Consider the following 20,397-nt stretch of genomic DNA (forward strand, 5'->3'; position numbering starts at 1 on the left):
CTAGAGAATTGGTTATGTCCACTACATAAGTATCGAACATTTGAACTTGAACAAACCACAATCAAATTATCCCTTTTAGTTTGGAATGACATCCAATTCAAACTGCAGTAGCAAGGGGCTCTAGCCTCCCATAATGCTCGTATTCCATTACTGAACCTGCATAATAATATTAAATTGAGCTACGTGTTTCCCTGCATAATAATATTAACGGCCAAAATTGCTTAACAACACTTGGCCATAACCAAGTTAGATAGATCATTCTTCAATGCTTTTAAATATGAACAATAACTAGGAGGGTCACTCTTTCAAACTTGACATCAATGCCTCTAACACGCAAAACCATATTAACACTTTAATAGGTATGAAAGTTGATTCCTCAAAGTCAGATATTTTGTGATTAATAAGTTTATAGCAACATCTTTTTACACATTTAAAATATTGTCAATACCAATATGATTCAACTACATAGATATTTATTTTTTTAGTGGTTGAAAATTTTTGAAAATGTATTACATTATATTGTAAAAATAAAAAACCTTTCCTAATTTAATCTATGAATGTAACCATTCTACTTTTTATACTAATTATAAAGTAGACCAACGTACTTTCTAAAATTTGAAAATAAAAAATATCATTAATCCCATTTAAAAAAAAAATGTCGCACTAAAATTAATTAAAAAAAAGAAAAGAAATTTAACTCCGACTTGCTTACGCGGAAGATGGAAAAAGAAAAAAGAAAAGAACTTGTGGTTGTCCATTTTATTTTAACTCACAAGTCACAAGGCAGAAGAGAAGCACGTGAGGTTTGTGTTCAGGAAAGACCTCAGCCCTCGAACTCGGAAGCAGGCAGGTGAGAGCGCTGTGCAGCGGTGCAGCGACCATGGCAATTGATGGAATTGAAGCCTTCTCGCCTCCCTCTCACCCATCTTCCCATTTCAGGTATTGCTGTTGCTGCCGCCCTCTTTTGTATTTTACAAACCTTTCTTTCGATATCCAGTGATCCCCATTTTGTTTCGCTTTCTCAGTCACCAGCGCCACTTCTATGTTGCCGTCGACAGGCTCCAGTTCAAGATGGTCCTCTTCTCTCAATCTACGCTCACACACATTTTTTGGATTTCAATTCCTGTGTTTGGTTGATATTTTTCGTTGGGTTTTGCTTTGCTCGGTCAATTTTTTTTTTTTTTTTCTATTCCTTTTATACGGTGTGTATTTGGCAGGAAACATTAGTGGGTTTGTTGGACGTAGCCGGTCGCCGTCCGTCCTTGCCGATGATTGTGTGTTGTAGTTCTCGCGACGAGCTCGATGCTGTCTGCTCCGCTGTCTCCAACCTCCAATACATCTCTTTGGCATCTTTGGTATCGTTATTTTTGCTCAATAAAAGTTTTTCTATATGAAATTCGTGAAATGCGTCTAGAAATTCCCAACCCTGAGCCGGATATATGCATCATTTTGTGCCACTGAATGAATAATTTGATCTCAAAGCAACGACTTACCTCAATTGATATTCAATTTGATCATGAGTCATGTCTTTACTTTGGACAGGATCGGTTCTATAGGTTTATTGTTAATCTGGATCCTAGTTCTGTGGATAAGATGCCTGAACTGGTAGAGTGCCATCAGTACACTGGTAATCCCTATTATTAATATACTGAAGCAGGCTGTAGTAAATAATTTCAATCGGTAATGGAAACCAACTGATGAAACTAATCAATATGAATCCTAATTGTGCTAGCTAGATGATAGAAATGCTTTTAGGATAGAATTAGGAGTATTATTAAGGCATTAAGCTATATTGGTAATTAATTAGAGTAGCTATGATGATTTGTTATTAATAGAGTGAAAAAGGATGGAGGTAGGCAATTGTTTAGATGGTTTAGGCTTGAGAGTGTATGCTCAAGAGTGAGGAGGTTCCAAGTATCTCAAATACTTAGCTTATCTTGTATTTCTTCTATCTCATATCTTTAAATATCCTTCTAGTTGTTTGGATCCTAAGTCACTAGATTAGCATCCTTTTTTTTTTCCACTGATGATTTTAGTTCACATCATCACACGTTTGTTATTGTCTTAAACTCCTGTCGACATAGTAGTGATGTAGGAGTTGGTTATAATAGTTCAGTATTCTTTTTTTAGTTTTTAAAGTACTTAGCTGTTAAATCCTAGCTAACTTTGAATCATCATGAAATCCTTTTGAATTATAATTCTGGAGAATTCGACTTATGATTTAGGCTATACACCACTTGTCTTAATTCTTTTTTTGTTAAGTGATGGGAAGTGTCGATTGAATATCAATTGGTTTGATGATAAGATCACCCTATACAATTTACCGTTTTCAGTATCCTCCATCCTACAGTTTTTGAATACTGCTATATTATTTTGACCCCGTATGCAGCCATTTGTTATTTCTGTTGTATGTTCATTTACTTTTACTTTGTGGTTGTTACAGTTTTAGGATCAAGTTTTTGCACTAGTTTTTACTTCTTTTTGCAAGGGAAAATTACCCCTTTTTAAACCTTACAACGAGTACATTTTGTCTTCTTTCTTCAAGCCAATATGTTACTCATGTTGGCATACATATCGGGTAGCCACAATACTGTGGTTACTTTGTGAATGGACAAGATTACTTGCTGTTTGACTTATATTGATGTATTGCATTTATTGCTTGTCTTATTCAGTACAGTGACCTTGCTGAAGCAGACCGTGCACTGGTTTTAGAGACATTTCGGCAAACAACATCGAGGTGGAGCCAAAAGCTCAGTTCTCTATCAGATGACAAATGTGAGGTTGAGGAAGATGGTGAAAAATCTCACATGATTGTAGTAACAGACGCTTGCCTTCCACTTCTTGCTTCTGGGGAGTCACCTCTTTCTGCCCATGTTTTGATAAATTATGAGCTACCAACAAAGAAGGTTTAGTTTTCGGACTTCAGGATTATATGAGCTGATAATTTGTAAAAATCTGTATTAGAACTTGAGTGTGTTTATTTCAAAAATCACTTCTGTCATGTTGACGCTTAGTTTTAATCATTCAAAATCAACTTAGTATTTAATTTTACCCTTTTAAACACGATTTTTATTCCATATAAATTGATTTTGAATAATTAAAAACATGTTTGGGAGTGATTTTGAATATAAAAAAAGTGATTTTAACCATCTCAAAATCACTTCCAAAATGCCTTCCAAAATGCCATATATCAATGATGCTTCACTTTCGTTTTTGCCTCAATATTACTGAATTTCTTATCCTCTTTGTATTGCTTCTAATGTGCATCTGAAATCATTATTCGACCATTCAAAACGGTGGTTGTAGGTATGAGTTTCTATTAATAAGTTGCATGATTGTACAACTCTTCCTATTGCTTTGTGTTACTGGTCTTTCTTAAACAATCTCATAGCAGAGACTTAGATATTAAAAAACTTACATGAAGTGTATTCATAACGTCATACGGTGATTTTCATTGCAGGAAACGTATATGAGGCGCATGACTACCTGCTCGGCCTCAGGTTATTCTTCTATACTGCAATGGATTATGATATAAGCTGCAGGGATTAGGTTAATCTTTATGCATACTTCCTTTGCATTTATATCCAGATGGGATCTTAATCAACATGGTTGTTGGGGGAGAAGTGGTAACTCTCAAAAGCATTGAAGAAAGTAGTGGCCTTGTTATTGCCGAGATGCCCATTAACGTAAGTTTGTTACTTGCTTTGATCTTCACGTGTTTTAGATGGATAAAATTTTTGCTAAGGATATCAGTTTCCCAAATAATTGATCCTGAATATTACTAAACAAAAAAAAGTCAAATCATAGTACTGCTTCTGGGTTTTATACAACTGCTGAAGTTGGAAAGAGACCGTATTGCAGATTTCTGAAATTTTATGAGAATGCATCTGAAGACAACACTGAAGGTTTGCTTGTAGAGATTGTCGGTTAGACCACAACGATCTTGAATTGTGTCATCTGATCAACGAAGGAGGTGTTTGCCTAACAATTGATCATATTAATGATACCTTATGTTTTCAGATCATTCGTTGTTATAAATTGTAAGAACAAAATTTGTAATATAACATTTTAGTCGTTACTTTCTTTTGGATGTTATATATCACAAATTCGGTTCAAATTAACCAACATCTTCTCAAAAGAAAAGAAGCCTGACTTTTAAGCGAGAGGAAAAACTTAGGTTGTGAAATAGTATTTATGTGGGAATAACGTGGATCTTCTTGTTTCCTTCACGAATGGGGTGCGAAGAAAACTGGACCCAATTGATCGAAGACATTATGGGTAGGGGACATGCATGCTCACCTTAAGAAACATATACTATTATCCCATGAGATTTGGACTTTATTGCATTTGAGTTCGTGAGAGAAATATTGCAACAATTGCAACTTTTATAAACATAACTGGAAAATTTAGACGAAGAAGGAATAATGTATGGATAAATGGTGAGAACCAAAGAACAGTTTAGCCCTCCGACAGTCGAGTCTGGAAGAATCTAAGACTAAACCCGTAACTTACACGTGTCATATAATGTAGCCTTCAAATTTCATTCCTGTTGTTTGCAACTCAATTCTGAACATCGCCGCCTTTGGCCTGAGCGCACAAAGTTTCCCACCAAGTTAGCGAGCGAAACCAGAGTCCTCTCTTCCGCCTCATCCTCTAATCCACAAGCTAACCCTCTTCCTTCCAGATGGACTCCATCCCTTTGAACTGGGAAGCTCTCGATGCCCTAATCATCGATTTCGCCAGATCAGAGAATTTGATTGAGGATTCCTTTTCATCCTCCCCACCTCCTTCTCCTTCCCCTTCCCCTTCCTCGCTTTCCTCCTCCTCTTACCATTCCAGGCTGATCATCCGCCAGATCAGGCGCTCTTTGGAGGTCGGTGATATTGATTGCGCCATCGATCTCCTCCGCCTTCATGCACCCTTCATTCTCGACGATCATAGGCTTCTTTTCCGGTTGCAGAAGCAGGTCACTCTAATTCTGCTCTCTCTCTTGCTGCGCACCTGATGAAATGTGCGACTTCTATTTCTTTTGGTTTTTGTTGTTTTGGCTAATTAGGGTATGTTTCCATATTTGACCATGCTGCATTAAGAACTGGAAGTAAGGAAATACTGAATCCATTTGTTCAGTAGCTGAACATTCTAGTCAGCCGAACACCCCTTCGTGTTTTTTTTTTAATATTTTTTTCAATTAATAGTTTGGTGGGACTTTTGAGCTCACTGATTTCCTTTTCTGTGTGTATTGTATTCAGAAATTTATCGAGCTTTTGAGGAAAGGGACTGCAGAGGATCGTGATTTGGCCATTCAATGCCTCCGCACGGCGCTTGCTCCTTGTGCTCTTGATGCATACCCGGTGAGCATTTTGCCCCATTCAGGGTTTGCTTTGGGTGTTTAAAGAGAGTATTCTCTGGTTATCGAATTGAGCGAAGCATTATTGTCTTTTTGAAAGAAAGAAAGAAAGAAAGTTTCCGTTGAACTATGAAAAGTACAAGAGGAAGTGCCATAAGCCATCTTTTTTCTACTGTAGTCGGCGAAATAAAGAAGTAGCTGTAACTATGGAAAGGCGACGAAAGAGAAAAAGAGAAAGAGAGCACCATAAAAACCCAAAATTCTTATTCTCTCCCAGAAAAGAGTACCTTAGAATAACTTTAACTGCATTAGTCCAGATAACATTAGGTTTCCTTTCCACTTGATAATCCCATAATAATCGTTCCATAAGGTCTAGAATCCTTTGCGGAAGAAACCATTGTGCTATTTTAAATCAGATTCGGCAACTTATCTTCTTGTGCTTCTGGCTAACTGCTTTTCTATTTATGTTGAAGGAAGCGTATGAGGAGTTCAAGCATGTTCTACTTGCCTTCATTTATGACAAGGATAATCAAACATCCCCAGTGACATATGAGGTGGATAATACTATTTTCTCCATCACATCAGTGAATATTATCTTTGGTATTTTGGATATTGTTCAGTGGTTGTTGACTATGCCGCCATTTGGAAACCTGTAACATATGCCTGTTCTTCATAATTAGAATGCACATTTTGTATTTGGGCATCATATACTTCCGACTGTTGGAAGGGTAACCTTTCCTTTTTAACCAAGAAGGACTTCCCTGCTCTCTCATGATTCATCACTATGGAATTCTAAGAAGGAAAAGATGGTCCATTAATTTCTTGGGATTTGACCACTTTTTAGGTCCATTAAGCAATCAAACTGAAGTCTAATGTTTCACGTTAGTTTTTACTTTGACATGTTTAGAATAATCTCTGTTTAGATTCAGGCCCTCAGGCATTCTATAAGTTCAGTACATATATCTCTTTTGCCTAGAAAATTCGAGCTCCCTGGTTCTGGGTGCGTAGCATATGGAATTGTCTTGTATATTGTCAATGTTTCTTATTTGAGACAAAGAATTGTTTATTTTATTTAAAAAAATCATTGTTATTTTTATTTGAGATGTGAATTATCGTCTCATTATTCACAGTTGCTTTCCCTATTATGTTTATGTTGTGTGTGTGTGTTTGTGTATGTTTTTTTTTAATCTCTAAGTTAAATATAATGCAAAATCTACCCTTTGAAGTCTGAACTACGTAATTCTCAAGGAAATTTTTGTTTTCTTATGATGGATACTTTTAGTTTAAAGTGCAATATGTTATTCTTCAGTGGTCTGAACAGGGTGGAACTCTGAATTGCATTCAGTTTTTCTGTCTGAAAGTGCATTTTCTTTTGTTTCAGTGGTCTGAAAGGAGGAGATTTGATATTGCTGGACTAATGTCCTCAGTCTTACGAGCTCATATGCAGGCATATGATCCAGTCTTCTCAATGACCTTGAGATACTTGATAAGGTTTCTTTCTTCATTTTTGCAAAAATTTCCTCCCCATAGTTGGTTGTATGCTTGATAAAAGTTTGCATTGAATATAAAATTTAATTACTTTTATTGTTATTTGTTATTTCTTGCAGCATACATAAAGGTTTTTGCTTTCATGAAGGTGTGTCATCTCCCATATCAGATCTCACTGAGAGGTTGCTTCTAGATGAACTTGATCCGCCTGCCACACCCAAAGAGAGCCTGTATGAAGCGCCTCCATTTGATGAAGTGAGATGTCTGAATTTTTTTAATAAATTTTTTAATTAAAAAACTTGAGCTTTTAGGTAGTTCTATTAATGATGTGGTACAATGTGAGGGTCTGTCCCTCTTTGCATGTTTATGGTTTCCTATTTATCCAGAGTTGTTATTTTCTTTGCTTCTTATTTTTTTTTGTGCTTAATATGAGTGCAGGTGGACATTCAAGCTCTTGCACATGCTGTAGAGCTAACGAGACAGGGGGCTATTGATAGCTTGAGATTCACCAAAGGTGATTTGTTTCATGCATTCCAGGTAAGCATCTATCTGAATTTTATCCTTTCTGATGTTTTGCGTTTATTAGATTCAATTTAAGAAAATCTTTGTGTATAGGTGCTAAACCCACTGTATGCTATTTAGTGTTGCACTAGACAATTTGAACCATAACTTTATTGGGTGTCATGCTTGTAATTTATACTAGCATGGGACTTTAAAAAATGACCCAGAGTTTGTGGTGAATAGAAATGGGTAGTCATATTGGAACACAAGGTTGATGGAAACATTGAGAAATTTAAGGAAAGAACAAGGACCATAGTTCATTTAAAAATTTAGTTTATGTAACTCTGTAATAATTTTTGAGATAGATTGTTAATTTTGTTGACATTTTCTGATACCAGAACCTTTGCTCTTTATCTCTCGATTTTCTCTAACATGCAAAATGGTTTTATTCTGTACAGTATTCTCTCGATGTTTTGTGGTTATGACCATCAATTCCAACTATCTTGGCAATTAAAATAGTATTGTTCATTTTGTTTCATTGTCATGATGGTTTCATTGATTATATGAGTTTTTACTTCCACATCGCAGAATGAGTTGTGCCGGATGAAATTGGACCTTTCTGTTCTTGATGAGCTTGTTCGTGAGTACTGCATCTACAGAGGAATTGTGGACTCTGGTTGTGGAGTTCTCTCTGGTAAAACTCAAACTCTTAGTCCCTTTATCAATAAGCTTTTTTGCCTTCTAAACCCGTTTGCCATTTCTTGATAATCAGGGATGCAGAATCTCTCTAGCTCATCAAAAGTTAACCAATCAGAGCTGGAGTATTGTTCATCTAGGAATACTTCTTTTGAAGTGGACTATGCAACCAGTAAACTTTCGGATGGTGAAATTTCTGTCAGTAATTCTCGTGTGGATAGTTCTCCTGAAAATATTGCTGATGTGACGAGCTCACAAAGTAATAATGAGGTTGAGTTACGATATGCATCGGAGCCAACGTCCAATCGAGAAGATTGTAGCACTAGTGATTCAGTTCATGTGGGAAATTCAAGAACATTACAAGCAAACAAGAATCGTGGGATTGTAGAAAGGAGCAAGCGTAAGAGATGGAGAGGAAGACACGATGATAGAGAACTTCATGATGTGTCTTACAGTGGATGCAGTAAAGCAGAACTTAGCGCTATAACAGTGGCCAGTATGATCATGTCTAAGGAACAGCAGGTAGATCCATAACTATATTTCTTCCATCTAATGAAATGATCTGACTGAAGTGTGTTCTGCAGAACCTTGAAAAACATATACCGATAGACTCTACTGGCAGGGAGGATAAATATGAGATTGTCTTGGGGATTAGGGAACTGGCTAGTAAAAGGTTGGCTGCCGAGGTTGTGGAAGAAATTAACGCCCTGGATCCGAACTTTTTTGTACAAAATCCTATTTTACTATTCCAACTTAAGCAGGTAAATTGGTTTTAACGAGGTTAAGTATGAGTTTTCTTTTTATACTCGTTATTCCTACTACACCGTTAGCTAGTTGTTATGGATGGAAGTTTACAACTGTATGTGGTTTGAGGAGAGTTGTTTATTTTCACTTGTCTCAAGTATGGAAGTAGATGGCAGTCTTAGTGTTTGTTGAAAACAATGTATTTAGTTTCTTCTTAGCATTGAAAGATGGGCAAAATCTTGTTGAGTTTATTGAATACTTCTTTGGAATTTATTTTACGTTCCTATGGTTTCAGGTTGAATTTTTGAAGCTGGTTAGTTCTGGTGATTATTCTAGTGCTTTGAGGGTCGCATGCACTCACTTAGGCCCATTAGCCGCTAATGAGCCTTCCTTGTTGAAGCAATTAAAGGAGACCTTATTGGCTTTGCTCCTGCCTAACGAAGATTTTCTTGGGAAAGGCTTCCCTGTGAATGCTCTTGCTAATTCTCTTCAGGTATTAGACGAAAATTATAGATGCCACTATATTTGAGGAGAAAATTTTATATTTTACTGATCATTAGAATAGCATATTCGTTACTTATAATCAGTATATGCTCAGATTCTATCCCTTCTGGCCATCCTATAAAAGTATATGCTGACATTCTTTGGTCACTTTGTCAATTATCTAAATGAGCTTTGCGAGCTTGGTGACTTCATAGTGTGATTGGAACTTGTGTGTATTTGTGCCAAGTTAAAAGTGAAGAAGGTGCTTGGTGCCTTCATAGGGAGGTGAATCCATGTTGCGGTTCTTGTAAGCCCTACATTGTGGATAGTTGGAAGTGAAAGAAAAAGAGAATGATTTCATTATTAAGTCTTAAATCTAAAAAGTTGATTGGAATTATCTTTGACAGAAAAGCCTTTGGTTCCAAGTAGAGTAAATTTATTTCTTTTGTAAGTTACTCTTTTTTAATGAATGATTGTCATGACATCGAAGCTAAACCAGTTTGAATGGTGTTTGGCTGGCGTTCTCTGGGTGTTATGATTTTTTCTGCTCACTCAAACAACCTTCATTCATTAAGGGCAGCCCCCTCTTAGTTTATACTATATTTTACCAAACTAAAGTGTAAATGTAATCTTAATTGTTGTGATAGAGTTACTATTTCATTCAATCTGCAAAAGATTTAGCTTTTCTGGTGTGTATTAAATTTCTACTTGGAGTAAATGTTTGAATATGCTCCATTCAGAAAGAATCTTGTTGCACATCTAGATTTTTCTTTATACATTGAACCACATTTATATACTGGTCACAAGCTAAAGTAATCGTTCTTCAGTGTAGACCATTATTTAGGTACAAATGTTCAACCATTTCTAATGCTGATACCTCAGGATCTGACCCATATAAACAGGCTAGTAGTATGTTCACTTATTGACAATGAGCCATGCAAACTCATTATTTTTTCATGAACAATATTTTATTCAGAAGTATTTCCTTTAGAAATAACCAGAAATAAGAGGACATTCCAAGGGGAAGAATCCAGCCAAGAGATTTTTTGGGAGGATTTTCTGCAATCCCTTTGGCTTGATGGGGATCCCTCATCTCCCCCTTTGTTATCCTCTATTTGAAAATGAATTTGAGTTTCTTATATTGAAAAAATCAAGATTATTTCAATATAAGTTAAAAAAGTGCTTCTTTTATTCAATTAAACATGTTTTTCAAATAATCAGTTCACTAAAATGAAGGTGGTTTGGGTTAATCAAGTGAGAAAGTGCATGCATGTATGTATTGGTAGAGAGATTAGTATGAAAAATGAGTGCAAAGAGGTAAAATAGAGATTAAACATGGAGGAGAGAGGGGAAGCCTCCTTCCTCTTTTCTATTCAATTTGATAGTTGGAGCTCAACCATAATACATAACTTATCTTCAATGTGCAGATAGCTGGTTTCTGTATTGTTTGTATGTTTGTTTGTTTTTGTTTTTATTTTTATTTATTATATAATTTTTGCAATTATTACTTTTTAAGGACGATGTGGGAAAAGTCTTAAATTAGTGGCAGCTACTTCATTTATTGTGGAAGGCCTCGTGGTTGAGCATTGATCTCCTGAAATCATACATAATTTGAGTGGATGTTTTCTTTTTCTTTGTGTGTGTGGAGGGGTGGGTGAAGAACAGATATTTTTAGACTGCAGGAAGGAGTAATTTTCCTTTTCTTATCTAGTATTCTAGTGAAAATTTGAACATTTTGCTTTGGGAATTATCCGAATGAATGTTTGTTTGACTGACCTATTGGATGAAAGGTCCCGACTTCAAGGTAGGTTGATCACTGCACCTCCCTAATCTGCATCATTATACAAGATGGTTATATATGCGAGCAGGTAAAAGAATGTCTTAATGGTATTAGAATACTGACTCAAGAGGAGATAAACCTCGTTACATTTACAAAAAATTCTACCATGAAGAAAATAAAATAGACTATGCTCTGTTTCTATTCATATGCAGCAATATGACTAAAAATTTTACATTTTCGACAGGTTGCTTTTGGTAGGAGACTAGGTATTGAAGAACCCCGACTAATGAAGTTGATGAGAGCCACAGTTCACTCTCATAGTGAATGGTTTAAACTTCAAATGTGCAAGGATCGGTTCGAAAGTCTTCTGAAGATTGATTCCTTGAAGGAAGTTAATCTGCCTTCGCTTTCTACTTCTGGTGCGCTGTTGAAATCAAATTCAGATAGTTGCATCCATGGTTCTTCCCAAGTGGCAAAATCTTCGGCTGCAGCAAGAACCTCGGAAGATGGTAGCAGTCCTATGCAAGCGTCATCGATAGATGCTGGTGATGAAAATGCAATACTTAAAGTCATGGTAAGCAAGTTCAACTTGAACAACAAACTTTTATCACCCCCTGTTTTGTTTGGATTTGTTTCCACGGGCTTTTTACGAATTATGTCTGGTAGAAAATGCGGTTTTTTTCTATAGTTCTTCTGTTGAAGGCTTTCTCCATATACTTATGATGCCAAATTTTTGTGCTGGGGTTCAGGAGTTTCTTGCTTTGCCCAGGGCTGATGCCATCCATCTTCTTGCACAGTATAATGGAAATGCAGAGATGGTCATCCAGCAAATATTTGCTTAAATTGACGTGTAAAAAGTTGTACTGTATGATGAGGTTCATTTGTTTATTATTTGTCTAACATTATTTCATTCATTTTGTGTACTTTACATGTCGTATACCATCTTCATATATGCTAGAGCTCCAATGTATAAAGAGTCCGTACAAAAGTTAGTATTCCTGATGTTCTCTTATTATATTTATGGGTGGTGAATGTGTAGTGCAGTCGAGTAGATCGGGAGTATATAATTAGGAGTCAAATGTGCATAAGAATGGATTTCGATCATACCAATTGTAAATTAGATGTTATCTATTCCATTACATATATTTGTTTTGTGGTGGGAACAGGATTGGCAGAATGTAATTATTTATTCCATATTTAAACTATATTGATATTCTGTGGAGTTAAGTTATAAGGTAGTAACACAAATTTGCTTGATTTGTGGAAGTATATATATGTATATGAAAAGTTGTGGGGTGCAAATTTAGGCAGATGAGCCCATCCATAGCCATGATTTTTATGGACCAAAAAAGCTAAGAGGGAATAAAACAAAAGTGTACCTACAGGGACCTAAGATTCTCCAAAAACACATTTTATTTGAAAATAATTGTTGCAGTCCATATCCAGGTGGGACATTTTTATTCAACTACAGCTCTCTTCCTTCTCCTTGGGTAAAAAATTACAATAATTGAACAGTGAGCAAGAATGGAAGGCAAATGTTTTTCCACTTTATTTTTATTTACATTGGATGAAATCATATCAGCGTGGGATTCACGTCTTCATTTTAAAGCTTCAACTGTAAGGCACCTCCTCTAACTAATTAATTGCCTTGCGTATTTCTAACCTAACATCTTTGCTTGATTTCGCTAACAGGAAAAACATCATGGTTTCAGTTTGTTTTCGTTGTTCTTTTTTTTTAAGACGGTTACAAAAGTCAGAAGTCAATGTTGACGGACTGGCTTGTATAATTTTTTTATTTAGAATAATATGCAATCCTTATCCATATGTTTGACCTACACGCTGATATATGGAGGAGTTTAAATAATTTGAAATTAGAAAATACTTAATTCAGTTGACAAATTGGCCAGAATTAAATATAAAAAAGAAAAAAAAATTATGTCACATCTGTTATCGAAAAAACGTGGTTAGTATATAGTAACGTCTCAACATTGACAAGTTCAATGATGGTTTATAACCCTTGAATTTTCTTTTTATCTTATGGTTATGTAACATAGGGATTTAATTGTTATCTTTTTTTAAAAAATAATGTTATTAGAAATTGAACCAACCCGAGCAAAATATGATATGTCATAGTGATTCTAAGTGATACTTGTTTTTAAATTGGTTGGTTTTGTTAAACTAATTATCTTTAAGTTATTTATTTGTTTACTATTAAGAATGGATAGTCTAATCAACCGACATAATAATCATTTTGTTTTCAATAGTCAAATTTAAAAAATGGAACTTATTAATCAACAAATTTACTATGATCTACTTTTTCATAAGATTACACAACCAACGTTTGGAAAGAAAGAAAGGAGGTGTTTTATGAAGCACTCAAAAGCATGGGGTGGGGATGGTTCATTACAAGAATTGCTTGCGAGATAAGGATGCTGAGTTTAGGCACTCATTGTGAATGATCATGCGGCCCCATCCTCACCCTTTTTTACTTACCACTCATAAATTAATTCCATACGTTCTTCTAAACACATTTTACACGATTCATACTCCACCACTTATCAATAAACTCGTTCGTAGTTCATTACTTGAAATCGAGATTGAAGTCTAATTAGAAATTGTTTACAATCAAGTCGGTTATTTTGATATTGTAATATGATTTAATGTTACTAAATTTACAAATATAACCACCAATTTTGTCGAATTATAATTTCACTTCATTATACTTGTAGAAATTGATATGGAATATGTAGCTGTTCAAACCTGCTTAATCTACTTGTGGCTTCTGTCAATAAAAGATTATTTCTAAATTTTAACTTTAGAAAATGTAGACCTAAATTTAATTTTGTAGGCAAATTATATTTTAATGATGAAAAAGGGTAAAGTTAGGATGTCAGGTTGGACACCAAATTCAAGAGATCAAACGTGTATATATATTTATAAATTGAAAAAAAAAAAAAAAACACTTCCTTTTAAATTATTTTTAAAGAAAAACAGAAAAGGGAAGAACAGTATAATATAGTGTCCAGTTTAAAATAATTGTGGGGATCGTTCTCCAACGAGGCTCCTGCCGCCTGCAGTGTTCTTTATTATTATTATTTTAATTGTCCAGAAAGTTGTATTAATAAGATCACATTAGCAGCATTTAAAGCCAGGTGTTGGAAGGTGATAAAATTAATACCGAGATCTTCCATGATTAATTTATCTCCCTCGCAAGGGAAAAAAAAGGCATCGTAGTCTAAGGAGTGTTCTTTTGACGATGCCTTTTTTCTCCCTCACTGCCCCACCTTCATTCTTTGACGCGGCTCTGCAACTTTCTTTAGCGTTTGGTAAATAGCTGTTTTTTTGCACTTGTCGATTGGTTCTGTTTCGCATTACGCCGTCTGGGTCGAGTTTTTGAGTAACAGACAACGGGAGTTGCACGGAGTATTTACAAATTTTCGATTTTGTTTGGAATTTGAAAACAGACCGAGTCCAATCCCATTTAAATTACGCGTCAGCTTGTTTCTTCTTGTTCTGTGTGCGTCACGTGGCGAAGTTGGCTTCTTCAGCTTAAACCCAAATGCGTCTCTCTTTGAATCTCTCTCTCGCCTGTTTTTGAAGCTGATAGGCAGCTGCTGGGGTTAGAGTACAAACAGGGTCGACGGTTCTAAGCTGATATCTGTCCTCTGTTTCTTTTTTTAGCTGTTCTTGTGATACACATGGCGGAACGTATCTGTTTCTTCAACAAGGTACTCCTTCGTTCTGTGTTTTTCTTCTTTGTCTGCACTTTACCTTTCCAATTCGATTTTCTTTTGGTTATAGCCAAGTTGCTGGTTTGCTTCATGCAGATTCTGGGTTTCAAAAGATTTTCCTTCCTAGTTTTTTCTTTTTTTTTTAGTTTGAATGTTTTTGGTTGTTTTGAGGTCGAGAAGCTTCTTTTCTTCGTTTATGGAACAATCTACCTTAAAGATATTACTTTTTTTGTTCTTTAATTCGCGTTACCACCATTGTGATTTAAGGGTATCTGACAAACTGTAATGTATTTTGGCAGTGCCATGGCTAGTCTTCTACATGTTTCTGTGTGGGGTTTTGGGGGTTGAGGGGGGGGGGGGGGGGGGGGGGGGGGGGGGGGGGGGGGGGGGGGGGGGGGGGGGGGGGGGGGGGGGGGGGGGGGGGGGGGGGGGGGGGGGGGGGGGGGGGGGGGGGGGGGGGGGGGGGGGGGGGGGGGGGGGGGGGGGGGGGGGGGATGCGTTTACTTTACTATTCCTTGGGCCAGTTCATATATTGAAGAAATTGTTTTCAGAAATGTGTCCGTAGCCATTATTTTCACATGGAAATGTTCCACCTAAACTGTACATGTATTTGAGTTTCACTGGGTATGCGTTATTCATCACTTTGTATCACCATGTCCCTGTACTTTAATCTTCAATTCCTTCAATTTTCTTGTGAAAATTTCATCTATTGGATAGGCCTGAGTTATTATATTGTGACAATAACCTATGTTCTTCTCACCTTTCATGGTTTCTCAGGATACTCTGATTATAAAACCTCCCAAGAAATCTCCTCTATTGTTGAGAATGGCAGTTTTGATGTTTGCGATGGTCTGTAGTGTTTATATATGCTCAATCTGTGTGAAGCAGTTAAATACTCGCACCAAGGCGAGATTTTTGAGGGTTCAAATAGCCGAATGTCCTGAGCTAAGTATTAGACTGAAGAAACTTCCTCCTGAGCATTATCCAAGGCCCAAAACTTTTAGCAGGTATTTGAAACTTACGCTTCTGCTCATTAGTCCCAAAGTTTATCTCTAAATACTTGCTTTTGTGTTCTATCAGGGCTGAATGCTCAAACAATCCAGTAAGACTCTTTGCGATTGTTTCGATGCAGAGGTCAGGAAGTGGATGGTTCGAGAGTCTTCTGAATAGTCATGTTAATGCAAGCTCTAATGGAGAAGTGTTTTCTGTTTTGGATCGGCGAAAGAATATTACCACAATTGTACAGACTCTGGATAGGATCTACAATCTGGACTGGCTCAGTAGTGCTTCTAAGAACCATTGTTCTGCAGCAGTAGGCTTCAAGTGGATGCTTAATCAGGTAATAAACAGTTCCTTTTTCATCATGTTATGACCGTTAATTGATGATTTGTAGCCATTATACTACTTATATATTTGTTTCATTCAAAGGTGGAAATGTTATTGGTAGCCCTTTAAAGTTCTATATTTTGATCAAAGGACTTTTCATACTTCTTTCAGAAGTTGTAAAATTAGTCATGGAAGGTAAAGGGCCACCCTTTGTTGAAAATTGTTTTCCGAGAATATAAAATACAGCTTTGTAGTATTTACTTGAATACAAAGCATGCAAAAGATAGGCCCTAAGCAACAAAAAGAGTAAGGTTACTGTGAGATCCCACATCGGTTGGAGAGGAGAACGAAGCATTCCTTATAAGAGTGTGGAGACATCTTCCTAGTAGATGCGTTTTAAAACCGTGAGGCTGACGGCAATACATAATGGGCCAAAGCGGACAATACCTAATAATGATAGGGCTTGGGCTGTTACAATTACAATAAGCAACTCCAGTTGAGAATTTTAATGACAGAAAACCATAACAAGCTACATTTACTATGAGTCCCACATCGGTTGGAGAGGGGAACGAAACATTCCTTATAAGGGTGTGGAATCTCTCCTTATTAGATGCGTTTTAAACCGTGAGACTAACGGCGGCAGCGGGTGTGGGCTATTACATTCACAAAAATTCATATGGTGACATTAAAGTGAGCAGTGCTCCAAACGTTTTTGAATGAACCCTCTACACCTTGATATACTCTCTTATTCCTCCCGAGCCAAAAGATTCAAAGAACTGCAAATAAACCATCTTGCCACAATAGCATCGAGTTTGTTTATTTTGAGAATGCCCAATTCATAGCATACGTTTGAATGACAAAGTATGGATTGAAAATTTTAAGGGGTGTTGGGGTAACTTCTTATCTTTCTTTTGAATCTATATGTAATTCTTAGAAGCTTCCTTGTGAGTTATTTTACATTATAATAGATGGTTGTTAGGTAGGTTTTATGTACACTTCCTCCTCTCCACCCTTGAGGAGATACAAGGCCATGTATGTTCATAAATCTATCTGATTATGTGGAATGTTGTCAACCTGATTCTTATAAAAAATGTAGTATATGCAACATAGTATTATGTTCATTATCTGAATTACTTGCTGTTTTGACTGAGGGATCTCACTTGATGAATTAGAAGAGCTAACTTATGTGATTTTATTTAAATAGGGATTGATGCAGAATCATGAAGAAATAGCAGAGTACTTCAACCGTAGAGGTGTTTCTACAATTTTTCTCTTTCGGAGAAACCTACTACGTCGTATGGTTTCGGTTCTTGCAAATTCATATGACCGTTATGCTAAGATGTTGAATGGAACCCACAAATCACATGTGCATTCTCTAGAAGAGGTTACTCTCCCTCTCACTCTCTTGCTACCTTTGGCTAGATTTTCTTTGTTTCTCGGGTCTTAAACAGATTCAATTGAACATTGTTTCAGGCCAAAGCACTTTCCACGTACAAACCTGTTATAAATGCTACCTCCTTGATCTCTGATTTGGAGGGAATGGAGGCAACAATTGCAAAGGCCTTAGAGTACTTTGGTAACACGAGGCACCTAATTTTGTACTATGAGGACCTAATCAATAATCGAACGGTAAGGGACAACTGGAAACTTAGTGATTGTAATTGCCTTTCCCCTACCCATCTTCTGCAGCTTTGTTGTTTACTGTCAAACCCTCAATTCTTGTTGCAGAGACTGAAAGATGTACAAGAATTTCTTAACCTGCCGCCAGTGGAACTAACAAGCCGTCAAGTTAAGATACACAAAGGAAACTTGTCCGATCACATCAAAAACTGGGAAGATGTTAAGGTTACTCTTAAAGGGACCGCTTATGAGCATCTTCTACATGCAGATTACTGAAAAGATATCCTCCTGCCAGTTCTCTTAACAAAGTAGCTGAACCAGTTTGAATGGTGTTCGGCTGCATGTTGTTTGGAGCGTTGTGACTGTTTCTTCCCTCTCAATCAACCATCATTGATTGAGGCCAACCCTTTTTGTTTAATACTCTGTTTGGCCAAACTGAATTGTAAATGTAAGCTAACTTTTGCGAAACCAAAGTAGGAGCTTTTGTGGTGTGGCTTAAATTTCTACTTGCAACTAACTATTTGGTTGGCTCCAATTAGAAAGAATGTTGTTGCACATTCAGATATTTCTTCATACTTTAGACAGCCTTTACATGCCGGCCACAGGCTAAAAAGTAAGAAAGAGTTCTACAAAGACAAAGACAAACGTTAGCGAGAGACTGACAACATGTGAAGAAGATTTATGACTGAAATAGTGTACTCAAAAGAGAGACCAAGTTTATCTCTAATAGATATTGTTATCTATCTCTAATAAATATTGTTATGTTGTTCTCTTCAGATGCGATGTATATTGTTTTCTTTCGACTTTCTCTTAGGGGATTTCATATAAACACTAAAAAAGTTCTCCTTTAATAATTAGGAGTCAACCCCTAGAACTCCCAAATTTCCCTATATAAAAGTCTTCCCTTTTGTGAGAGATGAAAAGTCAAAGACCAGAACTTAATTATTTAAACCCCCCATTAACAAATCGTAATTACTTCTGTTTAGCCAATTGGGAGCCCAAAATGGGAGCCTCCACTGCTTGGGCGAGCTCACGAATAACACAAAGTATCTCCCACTTCTCCTATAAATAGCCCCTCAGTTTATGCTTCTTCTGCACATACTCTCTCTTAACCCTTCTAACATCTCATTACACCTTTATTGGCTTTCCTTGGAATTTGTTCGATTGCCCTCCTCTTCAAAACCATGCCACCAACCAACCTAAGCTTTGCCTTTCTTTTCATTGCCCTTCTAGTTTTCTCTCATTTTATAGATTCTGCCTCCACCAGGCCACTCAAAAAAAACACAAACCACCAACTCTCTGCCAGGCCAGCAAAAGAGGCTCATTTCCAATTCCATGGTGAAAGTGTGGCGGAAGGAAAAGGAACAGATGGCCTTGTTTCTACTCCAAGCCCTCCCACCGCAGCGGCGGGTTCGTCTCCAGGCCGGAAGGTGGATGACTTCAGGCCAACCACCCCCGGCCATAGCCCAGGCGTTGGCCATTCCATTCAGAACTAAAGCTGCAATATTATGATTATTATTATTATTATTATTACCATTACCTATTTCTGTATGATGCATTTCATGTGAGGCCGGAAAAACCAAAGTCGGCATCGTGTGATACGTATGTTAAGCTTCATAGTTAGCTCTATGAAGTTTATGTAACTACTTGGATTGCTTTCATGAAAAAAAAAAAAAAACGAATGTAAAACCATTTATACATTTTTAAATGGAAATGGAAATTTGTTCGCTTTATTTTAGTTTATTTGCTTTGTTTATACTGCTCTCTAATCAAATGGGAACAAACTCGAGCCTTATCATAGATCATATAGCTGCACAAAGAAGAGACCAAATCTATATACATATATATATTTTTAAACCTACATTCCAGTTCAGCTTTATGCAGTTCCATTTATCTTTATTCATATTTTCCGAGGTTGATCCAAAATAAGTAGTTCCCTCCTGGCGGCCTTGGGGATGCTACATTTTTCATACTTCCATGCTGCTAAGATATTAAATTGATTCATAAGAACTACTTGTTAATTGTTATATATATATATATTACATTATTACTTTTTATTTGAATGTGTTATTTGGTTGGTATCTAAACCATTATTGATCATTCAATTTAAAGGAATTCGAAGTACACATGAGAGGTCTAAAGTGGTCATTTGTCCATGTGAGATCGCACGTCGGTTGGAGAGGGAAACAAAACATTTTTATAAGGGGGTGAAACCTCTCTATAACATAGACATTTAAAAATCTTGAGGGAAAACCGGAAAAGGAAGCACAAAAAAGACTATATCTGCTAATAGTGGGTTTAGATCGTTACAAATGGCACTATAGCCAGATATTGAGGACGCTCACCCCTAAGGGGGTGGATTGTGAGATTCTACACCGATTGGAGAGTGAACGAAACACTCATTGTAAGGGTTTATAAACTTTTCCTTAATAGACGCGTTTTAAAACCATGAGGGTAACGACAATACATAACGGGCCAAAATGGACAATATCTTAAAGTTCGCTAAATAACCTTAATCATATTTTTCTTAATTTTCAGATTCCATTTAAATTCTTTTCACCCATCAAGGTTACATACTATACTCAAAATCCTCAGCTCTCAAATTATTATGAATCTAAATTTGATTCCCCAAACAGTTTTCCATGGAACTCTCTTACTGACATATCAACATTGTTGGGATA

At 36.5% G+C, this 20,397-nt stretch overlaps 3 protein-coding genes across 4 annotated transcripts; all 3 read left to right on the forward strand.

The window, feature by feature from the left end:
- The first annotated feature begins 771 nt into the window (after positions 1-771).
- Positions 772-4,121, forward strand: LOC111497212 (eukaryotic initiation factor 4A-I). Of its 2 annotated transcripts, none has more exons than XM_023147933.1 (7): positions 772-939; positions 1,026-1,074; positions 1,218-1,355; positions 2,673-2,906; positions 3,461-3,500; positions 3,589-3,686; positions 3,862-4,121. In XM_023147933.1, exons 1-7 carry the CDS (start codon positions 881-883, stop codon positions 3,877-3,879), a joined length of 636 nt encoding a protein of 211 aa, XP_023003701.1. In that variant the 5' UTR covers positions 772-880; the 3' UTR covers positions 3,880-4,121. The 2 variants fall into 2 exon arrangements, with proteins under 2 accessions (XP_023003701.1, XP_023003700.1); XM_023147932.1 differs by having other exon boundaries at positions 776-939; positions 1,026-1,132.
- Positions 4,122-4,426: 305 nt separating this feature from the next.
- Positions 4,427-12,198, forward strand: LOC111497115. Its single transcript, XM_023147779.1, has 12 exons — positions 4,427-4,966; positions 5,250-5,351; positions 5,821-5,901; positions 6,729-6,838; positions 6,955-7,090; positions 7,274-7,372; positions 7,925-8,030; positions 8,109-8,554; positions 8,617-8,793; positions 9,072-9,269; positions 11,284-11,613; positions 11,789-12,198. Exons 1-12 carry the CDS (start codon positions 4,685-4,687, stop codon positions 11,879-11,881), a joined length of 2,160 nt encoding a protein of 719 aa, XP_023003547.1. The 5' UTR covers positions 4,427-4,684; the 3' UTR covers positions 11,882-12,198.
- Positions 12,199-14,223: 2,025 nt separating this feature from the next.
- LOC111497215 (nodulation protein H) lies at positions 14,224-18,296 on the forward strand. Its single transcript, XM_023147936.1, has 6 exons — positions 14,224-14,767; positions 15,548-15,777; positions 15,851-16,109; positions 17,301-17,480; positions 17,570-17,725; positions 17,825-18,296. The coding sequence occupies exons 1-6, from the start codon at positions 14,738-14,740 to the stop codon at positions 17,990-17,992; spliced, it is 1,023 nt and encodes a 340-aa protein (XP_023003704.1). The 5' UTR covers positions 14,224-14,737; the 3' UTR covers positions 17,993-18,296.
- Positions 18,297-20,397: the final 2,101 nt, after the last annotated feature.

This window comes from Cucurbita maxima, unplaced genomic scaffold, assembly GCF_002738345.1.
Source record: "Cucurbita maxima cultivar Rimu unplaced genomic scaffold, Cmax_1.0 Cma_Scf00023, whole genome shotgun sequence".
Lineage (NCBI taxonomy): Eukaryota > Viridiplantae > Streptophyta > Magnoliopsida > Cucurbitales > Cucurbitaceae > Cucurbita > Cucurbita maxima.